This window comes from Carassius auratus, chromosome 34, assembly GCF_003368295.1.
Source record: "Carassius auratus strain Wakin chromosome 34, ASM336829v1, whole genome shotgun sequence".
Taxonomy (NCBI): domain Eukaryota; kingdom Metazoa; phylum Chordata; class Actinopteri; order Cypriniformes; family Cyprinidae; genus Carassius; species Carassius auratus.
This window is the reverse complement of record NC_039276.1, coordinates 26,758,492-26,776,965: the sequence shown is the minus strand read 5'-3', so window position 1 is coordinate 26,776,965 and position 18,474 is coordinate 26,758,492. Positions and strand designations below refer to the sequence as shown.

The 18,474-nt window shown below is 36.3% G+C and overlaps 1 protein-coding gene and 1 long non-coding RNA gene across 3 annotated transcripts in view; one reads left to right on the top strand and one right to left on the bottom strand.

Moving 5' to 3' along the window:
• The first annotated feature begins 1,477 nt into the window (after nt 1-1,477).
• Nucleotides 1,478-3,066, top strand: LOC113053652 (uncharacterized). Its single transcript, XR_003277271.1, has 2 exons — nt 1,478-1,554; nt 2,463-3,066. It is a non-coding gene; the product is annotated as an uncharacterized LOC113053652 (long non-coding RNA).
• Nucleotides 2,777-18,474, bottom strand: part of LOC113053651 (UDP-glucuronic acid decarboxylase 1-like) — a 66,105-nt gene continuing 50,407 nt past the window's right edge. Inside the window, exons 10-15 of one of the 2 annotated variants that reach the window (XM_026218828.1) lie at nt 14,699-14,818; nt 12,573-12,616; nt 4,744-4,804; nt 3,811-3,868; nt 3,624-3,727; nt 2,777-3,497 (exon numbers count right to left, since the gene is read on the bottom strand). In XM_026218828.1, coding sequence (XP_026074613.1) covers nt 3,366-3,497; nt 3,624-3,727; nt 3,811-3,868; nt 4,744-4,804; nt 12,573-12,616; nt 14,699-14,818 — 519 coding nt within the window. In that variant the 3' untranslated portion in view covers nt 2,777-3,365. The remainder of the gene's footprint in view (nt 3,498-3,623; nt 3,728-3,810; nt 3,869-4,743; nt 4,805-12,572; nt 12,617-14,698; nt 14,819-18,474) is intronic. The other variant, XM_026218827.1, reaches the window with a different exon arrangement.

Sequence of the window (18,474 nt, the reverse complement as noted above, 5' to 3'; positions counted from 1 at the left end):
TAAACTCAATAATATCTATCTGGAAATAAATGTAAAAATATCAATGTCAATAAAAATGCATAATATACCTGACATGAAAGTGCAGTGTGAAGGATATGAATAACAAATGTAGCCTGTCATTTGTTTACATTGCAAATGTGTTTTTGTTGTTTAGTAGCAGAAATATGCAGTTATTAGCCATGTCCACTGTATTTTTTGTTGGTTTTCATGAGACCCCCCTTGAAAAGACCAGGACCCCCCCATTGCCCCCCCAATCAAAATTGTCTGGAGCCGCCACTGGTCCCTAGATCACTAACTGCAGTTAATCCACCTGCTGTCCCTTGCTGTGCTGCCTGTCCTTCCTCTTCCCTAGCTGACTCATCTGTGTGACAAAATAGTCCCTCAAACACAGTCAAATCAGAAAACATTAGCTAGCGAATAGTGATGGGTGAATGAAGCATTATGAAGCTTTGGGGCTTTTTTTTTCTAAGTGCCAAAAAAGAGTGGAAGCTTGGGTGGCTTCAAACTCGACAAACATCTAGTGGCGTGTAAAACTTATAACAGCCCTTTTAGCCCAAAACGCCACCATAACTCGCTGATAATAATTTAAGTCTCATGTGTGCAATAAAAGTTCCAAAAACATGTGTCTTATTATTAAATATGTATACTTTTTGTTCAGAATTTCTGCATTAAATATAGATGATATTGTGTAATATGTTACAGTAAAATAATGATGCGCAGTCCAAAAAGCTTATTCATTTAATTAGCAATACTCTGCTGCTTTATTCATTATTACTTTTCACCATAACAATTCATTGAATTATGTAAATACTAATACATTTATTATATTATTACAGGCACATCTCAATAAATTTTAATATTGTGGAAAAGGTCATTGTGCTGCACCACCAGAACAAGAATGACAGATTAAATTCGCAGAAAACCTTTGCAGTTGTTTTGAGTTGATTAGCTGATTAGAAATCTTGTCAGATCAGAGATCTTGGATAAAAAAAAAAATATTTGTTCTAAAATTCTAATACATTTTGACATAGGTGTACTGGAGTTTTGATTTCCATGATTTATCATCAATATTAAAACAATAAAAGGCTTGAAATATTTTTCTTTTTTATGTAATGAATGTAGAATATATTAAAGCTTTACTTTTTAAATTAAAGTATGGGGGGAAAAAACTTTTCCACGATATTGATGCATCTGTACTAGAAATTGTAGTCATCAGGAGGAGGAAATATACTTTCTCATGTCTTTCTAATCTTCTTTATCGCTATATTTCTCAATTAGTATCTTCTTATCCCACTAATGTGCCGGGATTAGCTGTAAAACATGCCCTGAGATAGTTTCGGTTTTACGTGTTTCGGTTTTACGAGTGAACCCCGCCCCCGCTCCCCAAATTATTCGACAAATCATCCACCCATCTCTATTAGCAAATAGGCTAATTTATCTTAATAACACCAAACGTTAACTCTCTAGATAGCCAGCAATACAGTCATGGATTCACAAACCTGTAACACTTGTCCGCGGTTCGTCTGACGCTGCTTCTGAATCTCTCTCTGGCCGGTGAGGTTTATTGTTACTGTTCCGTATAAAAAACTTTGTTATGTCCATAACTTCAGCCGGTTAGCCGGTGAAAAACAGTAGCCCGCCAGTAACAATAGTAGTAACTATAGTAACAATAGCCCGCCAGTCCCTGATGACAACGACAAGGAAGATTTATATTCTTCTTCGTTAGTTTTTATTGGCAGTTGGCAAACAAGCTGAGTGATGCGCGATGCATTACCGTCCGCCACCACGCACGGTATGTGCTTTTGTTTCATTTTTTGCCGCTCCAGTCAGAAAGACTGAGAGGAAATTAAACAAAGTTGAAATTATTTTTAAAAACCTAAAAGATTCGGGGCTTTTGACAAAACATTCGGGGCTTAAGCCCATTCTCCTCTGACCTCTAGCATCAACAATGCATTTTCGCCCACAGGACTGCCACATACTGGATGTTTTTCCCTTTTCACACCATTCTTTGTAAACCCTAGAAATGGTTGTGGGTGAAAATCCCAGTAACTGAGCAGATTGTGAAATACTCAGACCGGCCCGTCTGGCACCAACAACCATGCCACACTCAAAATGGATTAAATCACCTTCTTTCCCATTCTGACATTCAGTTTGGAGTTCAGGAGATTGTCTTGACCAGGACCACACTCCTGAATGCATTGAAGCAACTGCCATGTGATTGGTTGATTAGATAATTTTATTAATAAGAAATTGAACAGGTGTTCCTAATAATCCTTTTGGTGAGTGTATACTAATTGTCCGTGATCATCATTCACAAGAGGATAATTACATCAGAGCAGAAAAGCATTGTATATCTGTGATGACACATTGATTAAACAGTAAATGATATAATAGTGTTCTGTGCATTTCAGTGACTCTGAATCATGTAATCCTGATCTTTTCGTTTGAACCTTTTCCTTCAGAGACTCGAAACGGATCTGGCCTACTGGAAGGACCACTACCAGTCCAGTGACCGGGGTCTCCAGCGTCCCTCTCCCACGGGGCATCGCTCATACAGGCACGGGCCAAATGTCAACTATGACTACTACTAAAACACCAAGAATATGTTTCCAAGACATAACCGCTCTGATTTACCTCACAGTGATGTCAGCTTGCTTCTTCCAGCTGCAGCTTGTGCTTCCTCTTGAGAAAATCAAGAGAGAGAAATGGGTTTATGAATAGAAATGTAGCAGAGGACAGTTATTAGGCAGAAGAACAGGGAAAGTGAGGTTAAAAATACAATACAGTAAATATTTTATTAAAATATCCTTTTCACATGACATTAATAATAGGTTCAAAGTTCTGTATGAAGTTTCACAAAGGTAACAACAGATTTTGCTCAAAATCATCACCAAGATTAAAGCAGAATGAACATTTTCCAAAGCTTTTCTCTCCAAATTTCTTGACCGAGCTGGATGAGGTTTCCTGCTCCAGTCCAGACATTCAAGATCTTCAAATAATTTTCTGAATTTCCTACAGGTGTCCATTCAACAAACACACCTCTGGCTTTGACAATGATAAAAAAAATAGATCACATCAATTAAATGGGCACAGAATGTCTAAGCTTGCTTCAAATAACAGACGGACAACCGACAAACAAAAGTGCAAGGCAAAGTCTATAAATCGGATATCTTTGAGGCACACTTGACTGAAAAACAAACTCTTTAGAGTCAGCTCTCAGCCTGAGCTCCATTTCAAAGCATTCGCAAAAACATCAGAAAAATCGTATTTTTCTAAAAGTTGGATCTGTTAAGTTTGAGGTGGGGAACCCACGCTGTATAATGGCTGCTGAACGTCTATAGTCCTCCTGAGATCAACACAATTCATCAGTTGTGTCTGGCTCTTCCTTTCTTCATGCGTGCAGCCTTGGGTTTGGGTATGTACTGATTGTTGGCTTGATGCTCCAGCTCTCTGCTGAAGTACTGGATGGTTTTGTTCAAGCCTTCCTCCAGTGGCACCTGCAAACACATAACACGTCTTATTAGACAATGCATTATATCTGGATCAACCATAACTGAGACTTTCAAGCATGCATACAAGATCTTTTAACACATAAAATGGTCCTTATATTCATTATAACTCACCACAGGTTCCCAGCCCAGAAGCATTTTGGCCTTGCGGATGTCTGGCCGTCGTCTCTGTGGATCATCTTGTGCTTCTGGAAGGAACTGAATATGACTGCGGCTCACTGCGGAGACGATCAGCGGTGCGCTGTTATTTTAATCACAGATTCTTAAACCCCATTCGCAATTTTATAGAACATCTACTAACCAACTAGACTCTTAATAAGCTGCGCAAACTCCAGTATGGTGTGTTCCTCTGGATTTCCCTGAAGATTAGAGAAAAGAAGGGGAGAGAGATCAACAGGTTTAGGCTGGAGAGGAACCTGAACTGAATCAGATCGAAGGCCAAGCAATTCAGATGAAAGACAACGTGCCTGGTGGAAAGTGCTATCAGCTCAAATGTAATATAAAGGTTAAAAAATAGCTCTGAAAAATGGAAAGAACGTGGCAGGCAATAGACTGTGGTGGTTTTAAATGTATAATATTTGTGCAGTCCACATTGCACAAATTTACTTGTTTCATCATGACAGACATTTTCATGTCAATCAAATGACTAAAAATGTGCTGTTTTAGTTCATATTAATTACTACATGTGCTAATACATTTTAAGTCGTATGAATTATTAATGTATTATAGAACAAACAAACAATTATAAAAATATTACATTTGTAAATTAACAGTAGATTCTTAAAAGCTGTAGAAAAAAATCGAGTGCTGAATCGCTTAAAAATAAAATCCATAGGTTTCTGTAATAATCGTCATTTTATCTACTGTTTAAATTATTATTTTTAAAGCTAAACTTTTCTTGACAACTAGCTGAAAAAATAAATATATATATTTCAGTTTCTAATTTACTTTTTTGTTGTTCTATGGTTTTAGTTGTTACTATTGACTTTAAAAGGATTGGTAACTAACCATTCAACATTAAAGCACAACTGAAAGGCGGAGCTACATTTCTAATTATTGGACTGTTTCTATCTACCATTTAGTAACAATTACTGAATACATGAGAGAGAGAGAGAGAGAGAGAGAGAGAGAGAGAGAGAGAGAGAGAGAGAGAGAGAGAGAGAGAGAGAGAGAGACACTCACTGTGTGAATAGCCCTGAAGGCAAAATTAATTCAGGAAAAATGCTAAACTCACCAGGTTAACTGGACTACTGATGTTACTATTCATCAGGGACACCAGGCCGTTCACCAGATCACTGGGAAGGAAGAAAAAGCACAGTGAAAGAATGATGCAGATGTGATGCCTCCAATGGAAATACAATGAAAAAGACTATTTAAACTCATTAATTGAATAGAGGCCTTTGGCAGTTTGTAAATACTGTAATATGATTGAGTCACAGTTCATTTGCCCTTCAGGGTGTTTCATACACATATTTGTGAATACCTTCATAGAAAGAGTGTGTGTGTGTGTGTGTGTGTGTGTGTGTGTGTGTGTGTGTGTGTGGGCATGAACACTGTGGGGCAGCTGAGAGTCAAACCTTCAGCTTCAACATCAGCTTTTCAATTCAGTGTAAGACTTCCAGCACACATCCGATCCATTCAGTCTCAGAGAGGTGACCGCACCATGATGCTAAGACCATTAACAACAGTCTTTCAGTAACACCTCAGGTGTTGTCATCTACACCTCCACAAGGACAAAGGAACCAGACGAACACTGCTAGTTCAAGTTGAATTACCATACTTAAGACCTTTTAATTTGATATGCCGAGGCTTGATTGGACGCAATGCAGATTGTGAGTAACGAATGGTTAAGGCTCTCAAGATCAGTTCAGCTCTGAGAGTCCCAGCAGCCTACAGCGAGAGGAAGCTTGAGAGAAGTGTGCAAATATCCCTCAAGTTCAGTTGTCTGCCTCCTCTAACTTCTCTAATAACTGTCCAATACACATGAGAAATGATAACGCATTTATTCGATCGATTGGTTTCTTTGGACTTTCTTTTCACATTTCCGGGAATCTCACAATCAAAAAGCCAATTGCTGGGTAAACGTCATGGTGAACAAAAGTTACAACTAACATCATTTTTTAGTTTTGCGTAAAAGATTTGCGTTCACTCCCTCAGCCTATTTATTAGAAACAATCAAGTGTTAACAAGATAATGAAAACAAAAATGTACATTATATCTGTCAAAAATGTAAATATAAAAACATTTTTTTTTTTTTTTTTGAAAAGGATACATTTTTGCACAAATGGACCCTTGTAGCCCCAACCACCGTGCAATCTCATTGGCCCAAAATGCCACTCGCCCTTACTGCATTTCTAAACACACTTCAAAACTCTCTTGATTAGCCATTATTTTGTCAAGTGGAGCAGTTTTGCTGCTTGACACAGTAATAGCTCAGTGTGAAAAAAACGCTTGTTGTTGGAAGAATTGCTAGTTGCTTTGTGCCGGTTCGAAACCTATGGATTTATTAAATAGAGCAGATGTATTGTGCAAGGCAGTCATTAATCATTATTATATTGGACAGTGCAATGTGAATAACATGATGTTTAGGTAAAACTGGCAAGGGTTTTGTGCCCCATAACAAATATTCTCCTAGCAGGCCTTTTCTCGACAGTCTCGCCTAAAGCATGGGCTGTCAGAAAATGAATGAAGTTATAAAGAGGACTGACAGACTCAAACACACCGAGACAAATCTCACTATTACTCATACTCAAGGTAAGCAGATTTTCATAGCCCTCTTTGTGTTGATCACATCCCACCCGTTTGTCCTTCACACATGAATTAGACCTCACACTGTGATCTCAATAGTCTCAGTGATCGGAGTTAAAATTTCTGATTGGCAAACGACAAAACGGTTAAAACAAATCTCAATAATAATTCTCCTGTCCACATCCAATTTGAACAAACAGACTGTCGTGTATAAGCATTCGTATGCAGACTACAATTTCACTCTTCACAAGATCTAACAGCTGGATCCGCTGTGCGAGGTTCATAAAAAAAATGTAATGTAAGTCTTGTTGAAATGATATAGATGTCTGTTTGCTGAATGCCTACAGTATGTGGAAAAGTGTTAGAGGACTACAACACTTTATCATTTAGTTTTCATCTGTTTAACTAAGTTTGTAATGGAAACATAGGATAAGATCTGTTTAAACATCTGCGCTCAGGTGCTGGAGCTCTCAGAGCTGTCAAAATAAAAGACACGGCACTGTTAAAATAATGTCCGATTCGAACACCTACTGGCCAAACAGAACAAAAATTATTCACAGCTGATCCAGATAAATACAAAAAAAACAAAACAAACAAAAACAGGTTTGGAATAATATCAGTGGGAGTAATCAAGGACATAATCTTCATATTTGGGATGAACTATTCCTTTGAGTTTTTTTTGCTAAACACTAACCACAAGAGGTGCTTTTGAGCTGTCGATATAGCTGGAAAGAAGGATATGAATTGGTCTCTTTCCCTTTAATAAAACTATGAGATCAATTATATGGGTCTATCTTCTCTTCACAGAGTGTACACTGCTTATTTGAGATAACTCTCCAGCAGTTTTGTATCTTCAGGATGAATCAAACCATGCAGCGAAGCTATTTCTCCTCGAGCGGTGTGGGTTTGGGCTCTGGCAGGGGTGTCAGAGCCTGTGAAAAGCCAAGTTTTCAAACTATCCCCATGTTTATGAGTTCAGGAGTGGCCAAATCCGAGACAAAAGGATCACACTGGTGAGCTCAGCAATATAAAAAGGCCTGGACGTCCACGCAAGGCAACTGTGGTGGATGACTGGAGGATTCTTTTTGATAAAATCATAACATCATGCAGAAACTAAGAAATTATTATTTTCCATTAAGATGTTTATTTTGTTAAGGAAAAATGACTGGAAAGGGTAAAGAATTTAAAAAAAAAAAAACCCGATTGAGCAGGTATTTTTCTTGCTGAAGACAAAGCTAAAGGCAGAAAGACCCAGAAACAAACATCAACTGAAGTCAGCTGCAGTAAAGGACAGGTAAAGCATCAGAAAGAAGAAAGCCCAGTCTTTGGTGATGTCCATGGATTTCAGACTTCAGGCAGTCATTACATGCTACGCATTCTCAACAAAATATCAAAATGAGTATTTCATTTATTGCTTTATTTATTCATCTGTCTAATTACATGAATACCCCTGAAAATAAGGTGACTGTCTATAAAAATCCATTTTGTTATATTTTCGTACAACCCCCTTGAATTAAGGCTGAAAGCCTGCACTTCATTTTCATCTTGACTGTTTAATTTTAATACTATTCTAGTGGCTTACAGAGCCAAAATTGTGAAAATAGCGTCAGCGTCGAAATCTATGGAACAAACTATACAAGAAGCGCAGACACGTAAACGGTTGCAGTGGTGTTTGTTACCACGCTGTCTGTCCGTACAGAACGTGCTTCTTGTATATCATGCTTTTAGCAAATGAAAATATCATGCATCTGAAGCTGTAATTAAATATTGAGCAAGAGAGTGGATTATGTTTACTGTTTTAAATGCCGTTTACCCGTATATGAGAAAAACCCAAGAGGACACGTTCCTTTTCATACAGCTAATCAACTCTGAAACACCACTGAATGCACCGCACATATGTTCTTCATTTCTGGGTAATATAATCCTTAGGTGTCTAAATATATTATTTCCTTTTCATTCTTTTTTCTTTCCTTTTTATTTAAATTGATTGGTAAAATAACTAAAAATAGATGTATTTTAAAGTTTGGAATTAGACCAAAGTTAGCCTTATGAGAGTGCAGGCAATTGTCCAGTGAAGATTACCCCAAAGCATGACCTGATGTCCAGCCTAGTCTACTACTGTTATAAAACCTTTAAATATGAATATCATAACTGTACTGGGTGGGGTAAAAATTATAATATGACATTTCGTGGGCTAAAACATAAAAGAAAGCCATTATAACACTTGCATGAAAAGTGTAGAAAACACTGAACACTGAGGCACAGCTGTGCTGCAGCAAGCATTACAAAAGAGAAATGAACTTCAAGGTTGATCCAGGTAAATGTGTGCAAATGTGTTCCTATATCTTCTCTGGAGCACATAAATCACTAAATCTGCCCGATCAAACCAATGCAAAAATCATTAACAGAGCAGATACAATAACTATAATCATTCAACATTTTAATTAATACCTTTAAATGTGAGGTTTATCATTTTATTCTTTTTTTGACAAGACTTTGTTAAGAAACACTCTTTCGTCATTTAAAATATGTCCTTCATTGTTAATGCGATTAATTTAATGTTTCATGTTGTTGGGGATGTTGTTAAAAATGTTGAATGTTAAAAAAGGGGTCGTTGGAAAAAAGGTTAGTAACCTCTGCTTTACAGCATGCAAAAAAAAAAAGATATGTACATATTAAGAGACGATATAAAGGAAACGCTCCCTCTAAATATCAAACTCACTATACGTTGATTGGTAATATTGCAAAGCAAAATGAACGCACCTACATTTCCTTCTGATTTATTATGCGGCTGAATCATGATTATAATGAACTTAGCAATGTCATAACTGTTCAAACCACTTCCTTCAGTGGGGTGGCCACTGGCCAGTAGAACATGCTGTATATGAACATACTGTTAAAAGCTGGACATAGCTTTTAGATAATCGTTACTTTCTGAGGACTGTGGCGTCTGAAGTCTGAAAAGATTCACAGAGGAAAGCTGGAGAAAAAATTCTGCAGTCAATCCCATGTTTCATGTTACACAGTTCTTATTAAGTGAACGCTGCTTTTACAGGAGAATGTTTGTTCTACCAAGATAGTGAGACTTCAAATAACCAGCGATGGCTCTGATATCACACCCCGCCTGAGTGATGAGTCTTCTAAGCATGGAGCCAAGGAGCCATATACCTCTAGATCAAATATTTGAATTATGGCTTGTATGGCCCTTCATATATACTGTATATATATATGTATTACAAAAATACATAATTTTTTTGGTAAATACATATATTACATATTTATACATATAATTTGTAATACATACATTACAAAACCACTGGCTCTGCACCCATTTACCTAAATTCATTACTTCAGACTCATGTGCCTCTAGAAGCTTGCGTTCTGCAAGTGAACGTCGCTTGATTGTTCATCCCAAAGAAGCACAAAGTCACTTTTACAGACTTTTAAATTAAATGTTCCCTTCTGGTGGAATGAACTCCCCAACTCAATCCCAGCAGCTGAGTCTTCATCTTCAAGAATCGGCTTAAAACACATCTCTTCCATCTTTATTTGACCCTCTAACTTTTTTTTTTTTTTTTTTTTTTTTTTTAATCTAACTACCTTTCTAATCTTTTTGTATTCTATTTTCTTTCATTTATTATGCAATTGTATATGTATGTGTGTGTATGTGTGTGTGTGAAGACCTCTAACACTAGCTTGCTCTATTCTTTTTTTATTCTATCTGTTTTCTTTATATTATATTATTTAAAATCCCATGCTACGTGTACTGTGTTAACCTAACTGAGACTTGTTATAGCACTTATATATCATTGCTCTTTTTGTTGTTTTTGATTGCTTCCACGGTCTTCATCTGCAAGTCGATTTGGATAAAAGCGTCTGCTAAATGACTAAATGTAAATAAATGTAAATATATAGTGAAAGGAGAATGTACAGTATGTGTGTGAGAGTGCCAGAATGAATTATGGATTGTATGGGACGCTTATAATACGTCTATCTGGCAACACGACTGAGGCTAAGCTTGCTCAAAGGACGAGGCCATGTAACCTTTTCACGATGATAATATTTATTTATTTAGAGCTGGGGGGTGAAAACTTTTGAAAACGATGAAGATGGCCAAATTTGTCTTATTTTGTTGAAATATAATCTTTTTCCATTTAGTTCTGCCCTTCGTAAGCAACAGAATATACTTGTATGTTTCCCGGTACACAAATTAAGTACAATTTACCCTGATCTTCAAATATTCTTAATGCTTCTTGTTTCCTTCTGGAGCATCAGTGAACGTTTGAATCTTTTTAAATAGTTGTGTTCGAGTCCCTCAAATGTCCTCAGTGTGATAAGATGTATCTCAAAATCATAAAGTCCCTGCTGGAAAGGGTTCAAATATGCAAAGAGGCTTGAAAACCGAAGAATCTGCAGGAGCTTAAAGATTTTTCTGAAGAACGCTGCTCAGTTTAACTGTTCAGAACAAACAAGGGACTCATGCACAACCATCACAAAACAGAAAGACAGTCGAGGATCATCAGGTAACAGAACACAGTATTAAGAACCAAGGGTTCCCAAACTTTTGAGTGGGGTTATTTTAATAATTTCAGCAATTTTTTGTCTTGTGGACTAAATTTTAATATCTTTTATGTACAATATCTTACTCAGGACAGTACTAAATAAAAAATAACATGCATTTAGTATGATCTCTCTTATTATTTGAAAATTACTCATACTTTCACAGATTCTGCAAGGGGTGCCCAAACTTTCGAGCCCCACTGTATGTATGTGTAAGGAGAATGTATGTGCATGAAAGCAAGAATATATGTATGTGAAAGGAGAATGTAAGTGTGTGAGAGTACCAGAATGAATTAAGTCTTGTATGGCCCCTCATAGCCCCATATATATATATTTGTAAAATGGCACAGCTTCTTAAATCTTAGCTTTTTGATCAGTCAGTCAAGCATTATATTATGGTATTAAGCACTATTTAATAAAACAACTTTAATGATTTGAACTAAAACTTGATAACCATGTATGAATGCATATTTGTCATTTTAACTGAACTTAAGACTGGTGGTGGTGCTTAAGATATTTTTGGTCATTGAGGGTTTCTGTAAAAAAAAAAAAAAAAAAAAAAAAAATCATAATTATTATTAAGATACTACTACTACTACTACTAATTCAACTACCATTCTAACAATATACAATGCACTACAGATTGATGAGCTGCTGTGTTCATGAATATTAATCACATTGTCTGCGTTCGGTTGAATTGATTTGCTGAAATCAAAACAGGGATGCTAACAGATGAGCACCAGCCAATTAAATTGCCATTTGCGCATTAGCTCCGCCCACTAACTGCAAAACCGGCATATCTTCTGCGTGTTCGAAAAAGTTGAATAATATATATTTTAAAATGTAAGAAGCCATTTATCCTATGAAAATTAATATATATATTATCAATATTATGTAAAACATCCAGAACATATTTAAAGCCTGTTAATTCTGTCCCTTCCACTGACTGGATTTTCCATCATTTATGACAATGCATTAGAGTACTATTAGCTGCATAAACCAGGCAGTCTTTATTAAGCAAAATTAAACAGTAGTGAGAAATTCTGTATATTTAGTGTATATGTTTATGTAACACATATATACATTTGTAAGGATGTACGTATATCCATATCCACCAGTCATTTGCATTTTTCCTCTTATAGTTTCATAGAAATCACGATGAGTGCAAAGACCATTAATAAATGTTAAATTTGCTTCCTCCAAAGCAACACCATATTATCCGTCTGTACACAACTTCTCTCCAGCCTTTTAAATAAAAAAACAGTGTTCAGCCTTTGAAATACTTTCAATGCAATTACCAGAAGGCATTAGTAATCCCATCAAAAGCAGACCTCCGTCCTTGAAAACGCCATGGAGCAATCTGTTAGGAAGGTCTGTTTTTCCCTGAGGTTTATTTCATTAAGACAAAAGCTGGGACTGTACTGATCAGACTCATTTTAACAATTTTGTTTGTGCATGTTTTATTTGTGCTGTTATTTTGACATTATAGAGACTGTATGGGGTTTTTCTCTACTCTTATCATTCACATGCACAATAACATTAGAAGCAACAATAGACGAAACTAGAGGTGACATGAAAATGGAAGGAAATGGAAAGAAGAAAAAGGGACAAATGGATGTGTTGTATACATTTTTCTTCAAGTTCATGGTAGTTGTAAATTTTTTTATAGTGCTTTTCATCCTATTTACTTTTGCATGTGAACAAAACAAATGGATACCTCATACATCTATTGCAGTTTTCTTTATCAGTGCTTACCTCACATACTGGAAAGCTCTTGTCTGAGAACCTGAACCATAAACCTGAAAAAAGTGCAGGAGAAACAAATAGAATCACAATCAGTCATCAGTGCACATGCAAGAGAAGGAGCTTCTACAAGGTGACTGTGGAACAGTCAATAAGTATGAGAAATCTTCAAGTCAGAGTTCACATTTCTGTATTCATTTTGTTTTCTTCTGAAGGTAGAAATGGGAAACATAGCACATCTGGGTTCAACTGGATAGACTAACAAAAACATTAAAGCCCAGTACAAACGACATGATTTTAAATGTCGGCAGATTGCTGTGCTGTTCAGATTGCATGAATAGCTGTCTGTCTTGGAATCGGTGTGTGTCATCGTCACTATGTGACACTATGTAAATGATCCACAACATGTGATGACACACTACATGAGCTGACAACAACTGTCACCCAGTGACTCTATCTGGTACCCCTACCACGTTCTGTCATAAAAAAAAAAAAACCTTATGTGAGAAGTGAAAATGGGAATTGACACATGAAAAGGTTGTTTATTTGAAAATGGATGTTAGGAAGAAAGTGCCACAAGCTATTAGGCATAACAGGCAACAATGACACTTAAATCATCAGTGCATCACTGCGCCACTGAAAGGGCTCCCTGACATCCAGCTGAAGTTCAAAAGCATCATTTTTGCATTTGAATGCAAATTTTTATTTTAAATTCGACTAATATTCTTTCTTTTTTTTTCTTCAAATCTACTGGTCACAAGCATCACACGGCACTCAATTCAGCATTTGTTTGTGTTTGCTGTCTGCTTGTCACTCATAACTAGGGTTGGGTGTCGTTTGAATTTGATCAATTCCGATTCCACATCTGCGTATCGATTCCCAGTTTAGAGTCCAATGTGGTTAAAGAGAGAAAAAAAGAAAAATATATTTAAACATTTAGATAGTTAGACATGTATTCTGTCTCTTTTTGCAAAGCATGTATTTGCAACTGAATACCATGAACAAAAATAACCGGCAACATAAAAACTGGACTTGATTAAGACCTGTTTGTTTGCAAAATAGAGCTGCACAATTCTGGATGAATTGAGAATTTTTTATTTATAAATGACATGCGATTTTTTTTTTTAACAAAATATAAATGACTCACTTAATATTTACTTGTTTCATTATTGGATGAATCAGTGTTTTTGAATGAATCTCTCAAATTAATGATTCAAAGACAAATAGATTTTTTAACAGATCATTTTTGCCACCTACTGGTGTAACAAATGAAAGCAATGAATCTTTATTTGAAATGTCAAACTACTTTCAAAAGACGATTTACTCTATTTTAATTGCTGCCTAACACATCAGTGTTTATATCCAAGCTATAAACTTTTATCCTAGTACTGATGATCAGAAAGTTGATCACACTGTTGTGATCGCACACGTCAAAGGTTTAACAGCTGAACTTTTGTCATTTAGGAAAGATCACGTTGGTGTTTGAATCGTGTTTGCGATCTTTAACGATCTGTTTAATTAAAGGGCTGTCACGTTGGTGATAACACCTCTCTTGCTTATCACAAATATTATAGCTAGCTGTTACTTACTAATCGCAAATGTTGCCAAACACAGGAGCACTTAGAATAGTGAGTCTGGTCCTCACAGATGGAAAATTAATAGATGCGCACATAGTAATCGATAGGCGGAAATTTTAATTTGACAAAATTCTGGAATTGGAATCGATTTTCGATACCCAACCCAATGCAAAAAGTGAGAAAATATTATTTAATTGTATTTAAAATGCCAGAATTAAATTAACCATTAAAATTTTTTTTTAAATGTAATTTCCACGAGTTAAACAAAGGAGCAACACTAAAGCTTCATTAATAAAACAACATGACGTTTCGGCCCCACAAGGCCTTCATCCATGTAATTTCCATGAACATCTTTTTTATCGTAAAATAATTCGCGATTTGAGATGACAGTTCTTAAAATAACTTAAATGTAATAAATGTGTTTTTTTTTTTTTAAATAAATTGAAGTTATACCCATTTGTAACTCTGTTCGAGTCTGAAATGTGTCAAAGGAATAACTGAGAGTTAGGTGGTTTAACATTGCATTTGGTTCATTATTTTAGCGAGATGAATGGGTCTTACCGTCAGCGGCTCTCCTTGTAAAGCCTGCAGAATGAAATTACTGACCACTCGCCCGTCATTCATGTGCATGCGAGACCCGAAGGTGTTGAAGATCCGAGCTACTCTCACCTCCACACCTTCCTGTGAGACACAGAATCATGCAAACCCTATGAACACCACGAGTTCAGCAGCAAGTGTTAATTAATCCACAAACTGTGATTATTCTGGATTATATGCAGTTGTAGCTCAAAATGTATTACTAGAGTTTCACTGATTCTTTGTATTGACAATCCTGCACTGATACATGAGCTCCTTGTAATCAGGTTATCCCATAGTACAGATGTCCAAAAGAAAATGATCTGTGTATCCGACTCAGAATATTTCATTTGCGTAGTCAATGTGAGGTGCAATGTTAAATACAGTGTTAATTTCATTAACGAAGAAAACAACGGAAAATATTTGTTAACGATAAACTTTTCTGTGACTAAGACGAGACGTTGACGGCCTACAAATAATATCTGATGACATTTATAAAATTAAGATAACAAGGTGTGCTGTCTGCGCTGATCTTCATTTACAAACTTAACATTAAAATGAAGTGTAACTCCGTGAATACTCAACGAAGAGACATGAGAGAGATATCTATATTCTGTGATAAAGTAATACCTTATTGAACCAGTGTTAATTTTGGCAGGCATTTTTTATTTAGTCTGGGTCTTGAGACGAAAATGCTTAGGTCTTAGTCACATTTTAGTAATTTGAGTCTTTCATAGTTTTAGTCGACGAAAAGTCATTGCATTTTTGTCAACTTTTAGTCACTACTTTTTTAAATCTGAAAACTACATATAAAATAGCTACATAATAACTACAGTTTGGTTAAAACTATTGATTAAAAGTAGCGACTAAAAGTTGATGAAAAGTCATTGCATTTTTGTTGACTAAAACCATGAAAGACTCAAATTACTAAAATGTGACTAAGACTTAAGCATTTTTGTCTCAAGACCAAGACTAAATCAAAAATGCCTGCCAAAACTAACACTGGTTAAATAAGGTATTAAAAAAAACCATAGAGCATTTCAAAATATTATTTGGAAACTGGTATGGATTCATATTCTTCTCTAATGTTTGCAGTTTCAACGACTGTACCACTTTTCTTCAGGCTGAAAAAACGAGAACACATTTGAACTTCTTGAGTCAAGTGAAATCTTCATGGTTACTAAACAGATGGAATAGTATTCTGAGTTAGGATGTTTCTTTGCTTTACAATGATGGGCTGTATTCTTATATAGTTATACTTGTATAGAGGGTGAATAAATTATGACAGAACGTCCAATTTCGGGATGAACTAGGCCTATACCTTTCATTTCTGCTAACATTAATAATTAAAGTAATGATATAGCATCAATCTGTCATGTTCATTTAATGGCATCTCTGGGGTGGCTGAGTGTGTCATGGAGCGTCTCTAGTTCGGAAAAGGTTGACAACTTCTACTCAAACACACTCTACCATCTTGAAGTAACACATCACTTAGTATTCTCCGCAATGCCCCAAGCTTGCCAAACTAAGCAATCTCAATTCAAACAGGGTGTAAAGGCCAGAAGACATGGTCACATCAATAAAATAAGAAGAAAATAATTATCAAAAGAAAGATCACAGAGAAGAAGCAAAGCAAAGAAGTCAATAATTTAAACTGTTTATTTCTGTTCAAATAGCATCCCTATTCAATGGAACAGCAAAAATAATGACGTTTCAAAACATGTTTCCATAAGACCCCTATGGACCTGTCTGCATCACATAATTCAGGGAATTTAAAATATGAATGGCTTACTTATGATCTCTGCATAATAAAATGGGACAGGACAAAATATTTTAAAATCTACATCTTACCACTATTCCTTTAAGCAGTGCACAAACTACTAAGTCCAATTACACACATTGTAAGCGCGTAGAATAATGCAAGTAGACTTTTTACTTACTTGTGGCATCAGTAATTGTATTAGGATCAATTGCGCAGCCCTAATGTAATTAGAAATCTGTTAAGTGACCAATAGGGCTGGGATAAACGATTATTTTTTTAACGATTAATCTAGCGATTATTTTTTCGATGCATCGATTAATCTAACGATTAATTTTTCTGACCGATTCGATTGCGATTATCTCCCCATTAATTGACTACTAACAATTGATACATGTTGATTACATATTTGAATGAAAAAAACATGAATTCCTTAACATTGCAATATATGTTTATTGCTCTTAAAATTATAAAATAAAAGACTGACTAAGAATGCATTACTTTGCACTTGTATAGAGCATTCAATAAAACCTTGAAGCCTTGAAAACACATAGCTTACTGAAACAAGCTTACTGAACACATAGGGCCTAGCTTACTGAAAAACAGTTCTTCTTTCAGATGAAAATAACAACAACTGATGTCTAGCATTCAATAAAAAAGGTCACCCAAAATACTTGTTTAGAGCAACTGAAAGCATACAGCAACCAATGTAAACTTGAGGGCTTTAAGCTAATACAGAGAGTGCCTTTCCAAAAAAAAAAAAAAAAAACTCTCCAAATGCTCCACGTGAAACTTTGGCGTTCCGCCCTTTTTCTATCGTGTCTAATGATTTTGGTTAATATGCACGAGGGAGGGAGAGAGAGAGAGAGAGTGCAAGACAGCTCTCGTGTAGTTTGAAGACTGTGAGTGCGCAAGTGTGCGTAAAACTTTGGCGTTCCGCCCTTTTTCTATCGTGTTTAATGATTTTGATTAATATGCACAAGGGAGAGAGAGAGCAAGAAGCGCTCGTGTTGTTTGAAGACTGTGAGTGCGCACGCAGCCGTGGCTCTCTCTCGTACGTGCCCTGTTGTAACGCTGTCAGAGTTGTAAGTCTGCCCAGGATGAATAGAAAAAGACAACGCCAACGATGGTAGTTTCACGAGTCTTTATATAATTCCTCTCCGTCAAATGCACTCTTCACATACATGTCATAGAGCGAATATCAACAGGGGAAAAACACTCTGAAAACACGCTACAAATAAGAGTAAAGTAAACAATAAATCAAAGGAGCAGTCGGTAGAGCGGTCACCTCTCTCCTCTCGCGAGCAAAACTGTACTCTCACTGCGCACGCGTACACTGGAACAGCGCGCACACAATAACGTGTCATCTTAAAGGCATACAACATTCATGTCATGAACATTATAACATTAGGTGGCCGTTACAGATCCCCCCCAGGAAGGTAAAGGCTGCCCTCAGCCGTGCACAACTGAGTACAGCATCACTTTAAACAACCTCATACATGAAAAGTTGTCAAAATAACAGAACCATACTGGAGAATGTATTACTAAGGTACACACTGACATACATGACAGCACAGATGGACCAAAATACATTGTCTGCAGCAGCATTTTTCAAACAAATGAAAACAGCGTGTAATCAAACCGAAACAAAACATAGGATATCCTTTTTTACACTTCTTCTCTTCTTGTGTACAACATTGTAGCAAACATGTCAACAGACTAAACATTAAAACGAATTCTCAATTTTCCTCTTTTCTCCATTTTAACCCTTCTGTTTTTCACAGTGACAAACCAAGCAAATGAAAACACAATGACATAATCTAAACACTATTTAAGGTCCAGTCTGTCTGTGTGGTACACATTCGTCCACCTATTACTCGACCAGTCTGTGGTGATTCTTGGTGCACATCGAGGTCTCAAGTCATAATGGTGTCTGTCAGGAACATTATCACTAACAGTCAAGTCATCGTCCCGAGACTCAACATCAACCTGTAGGTCAGGA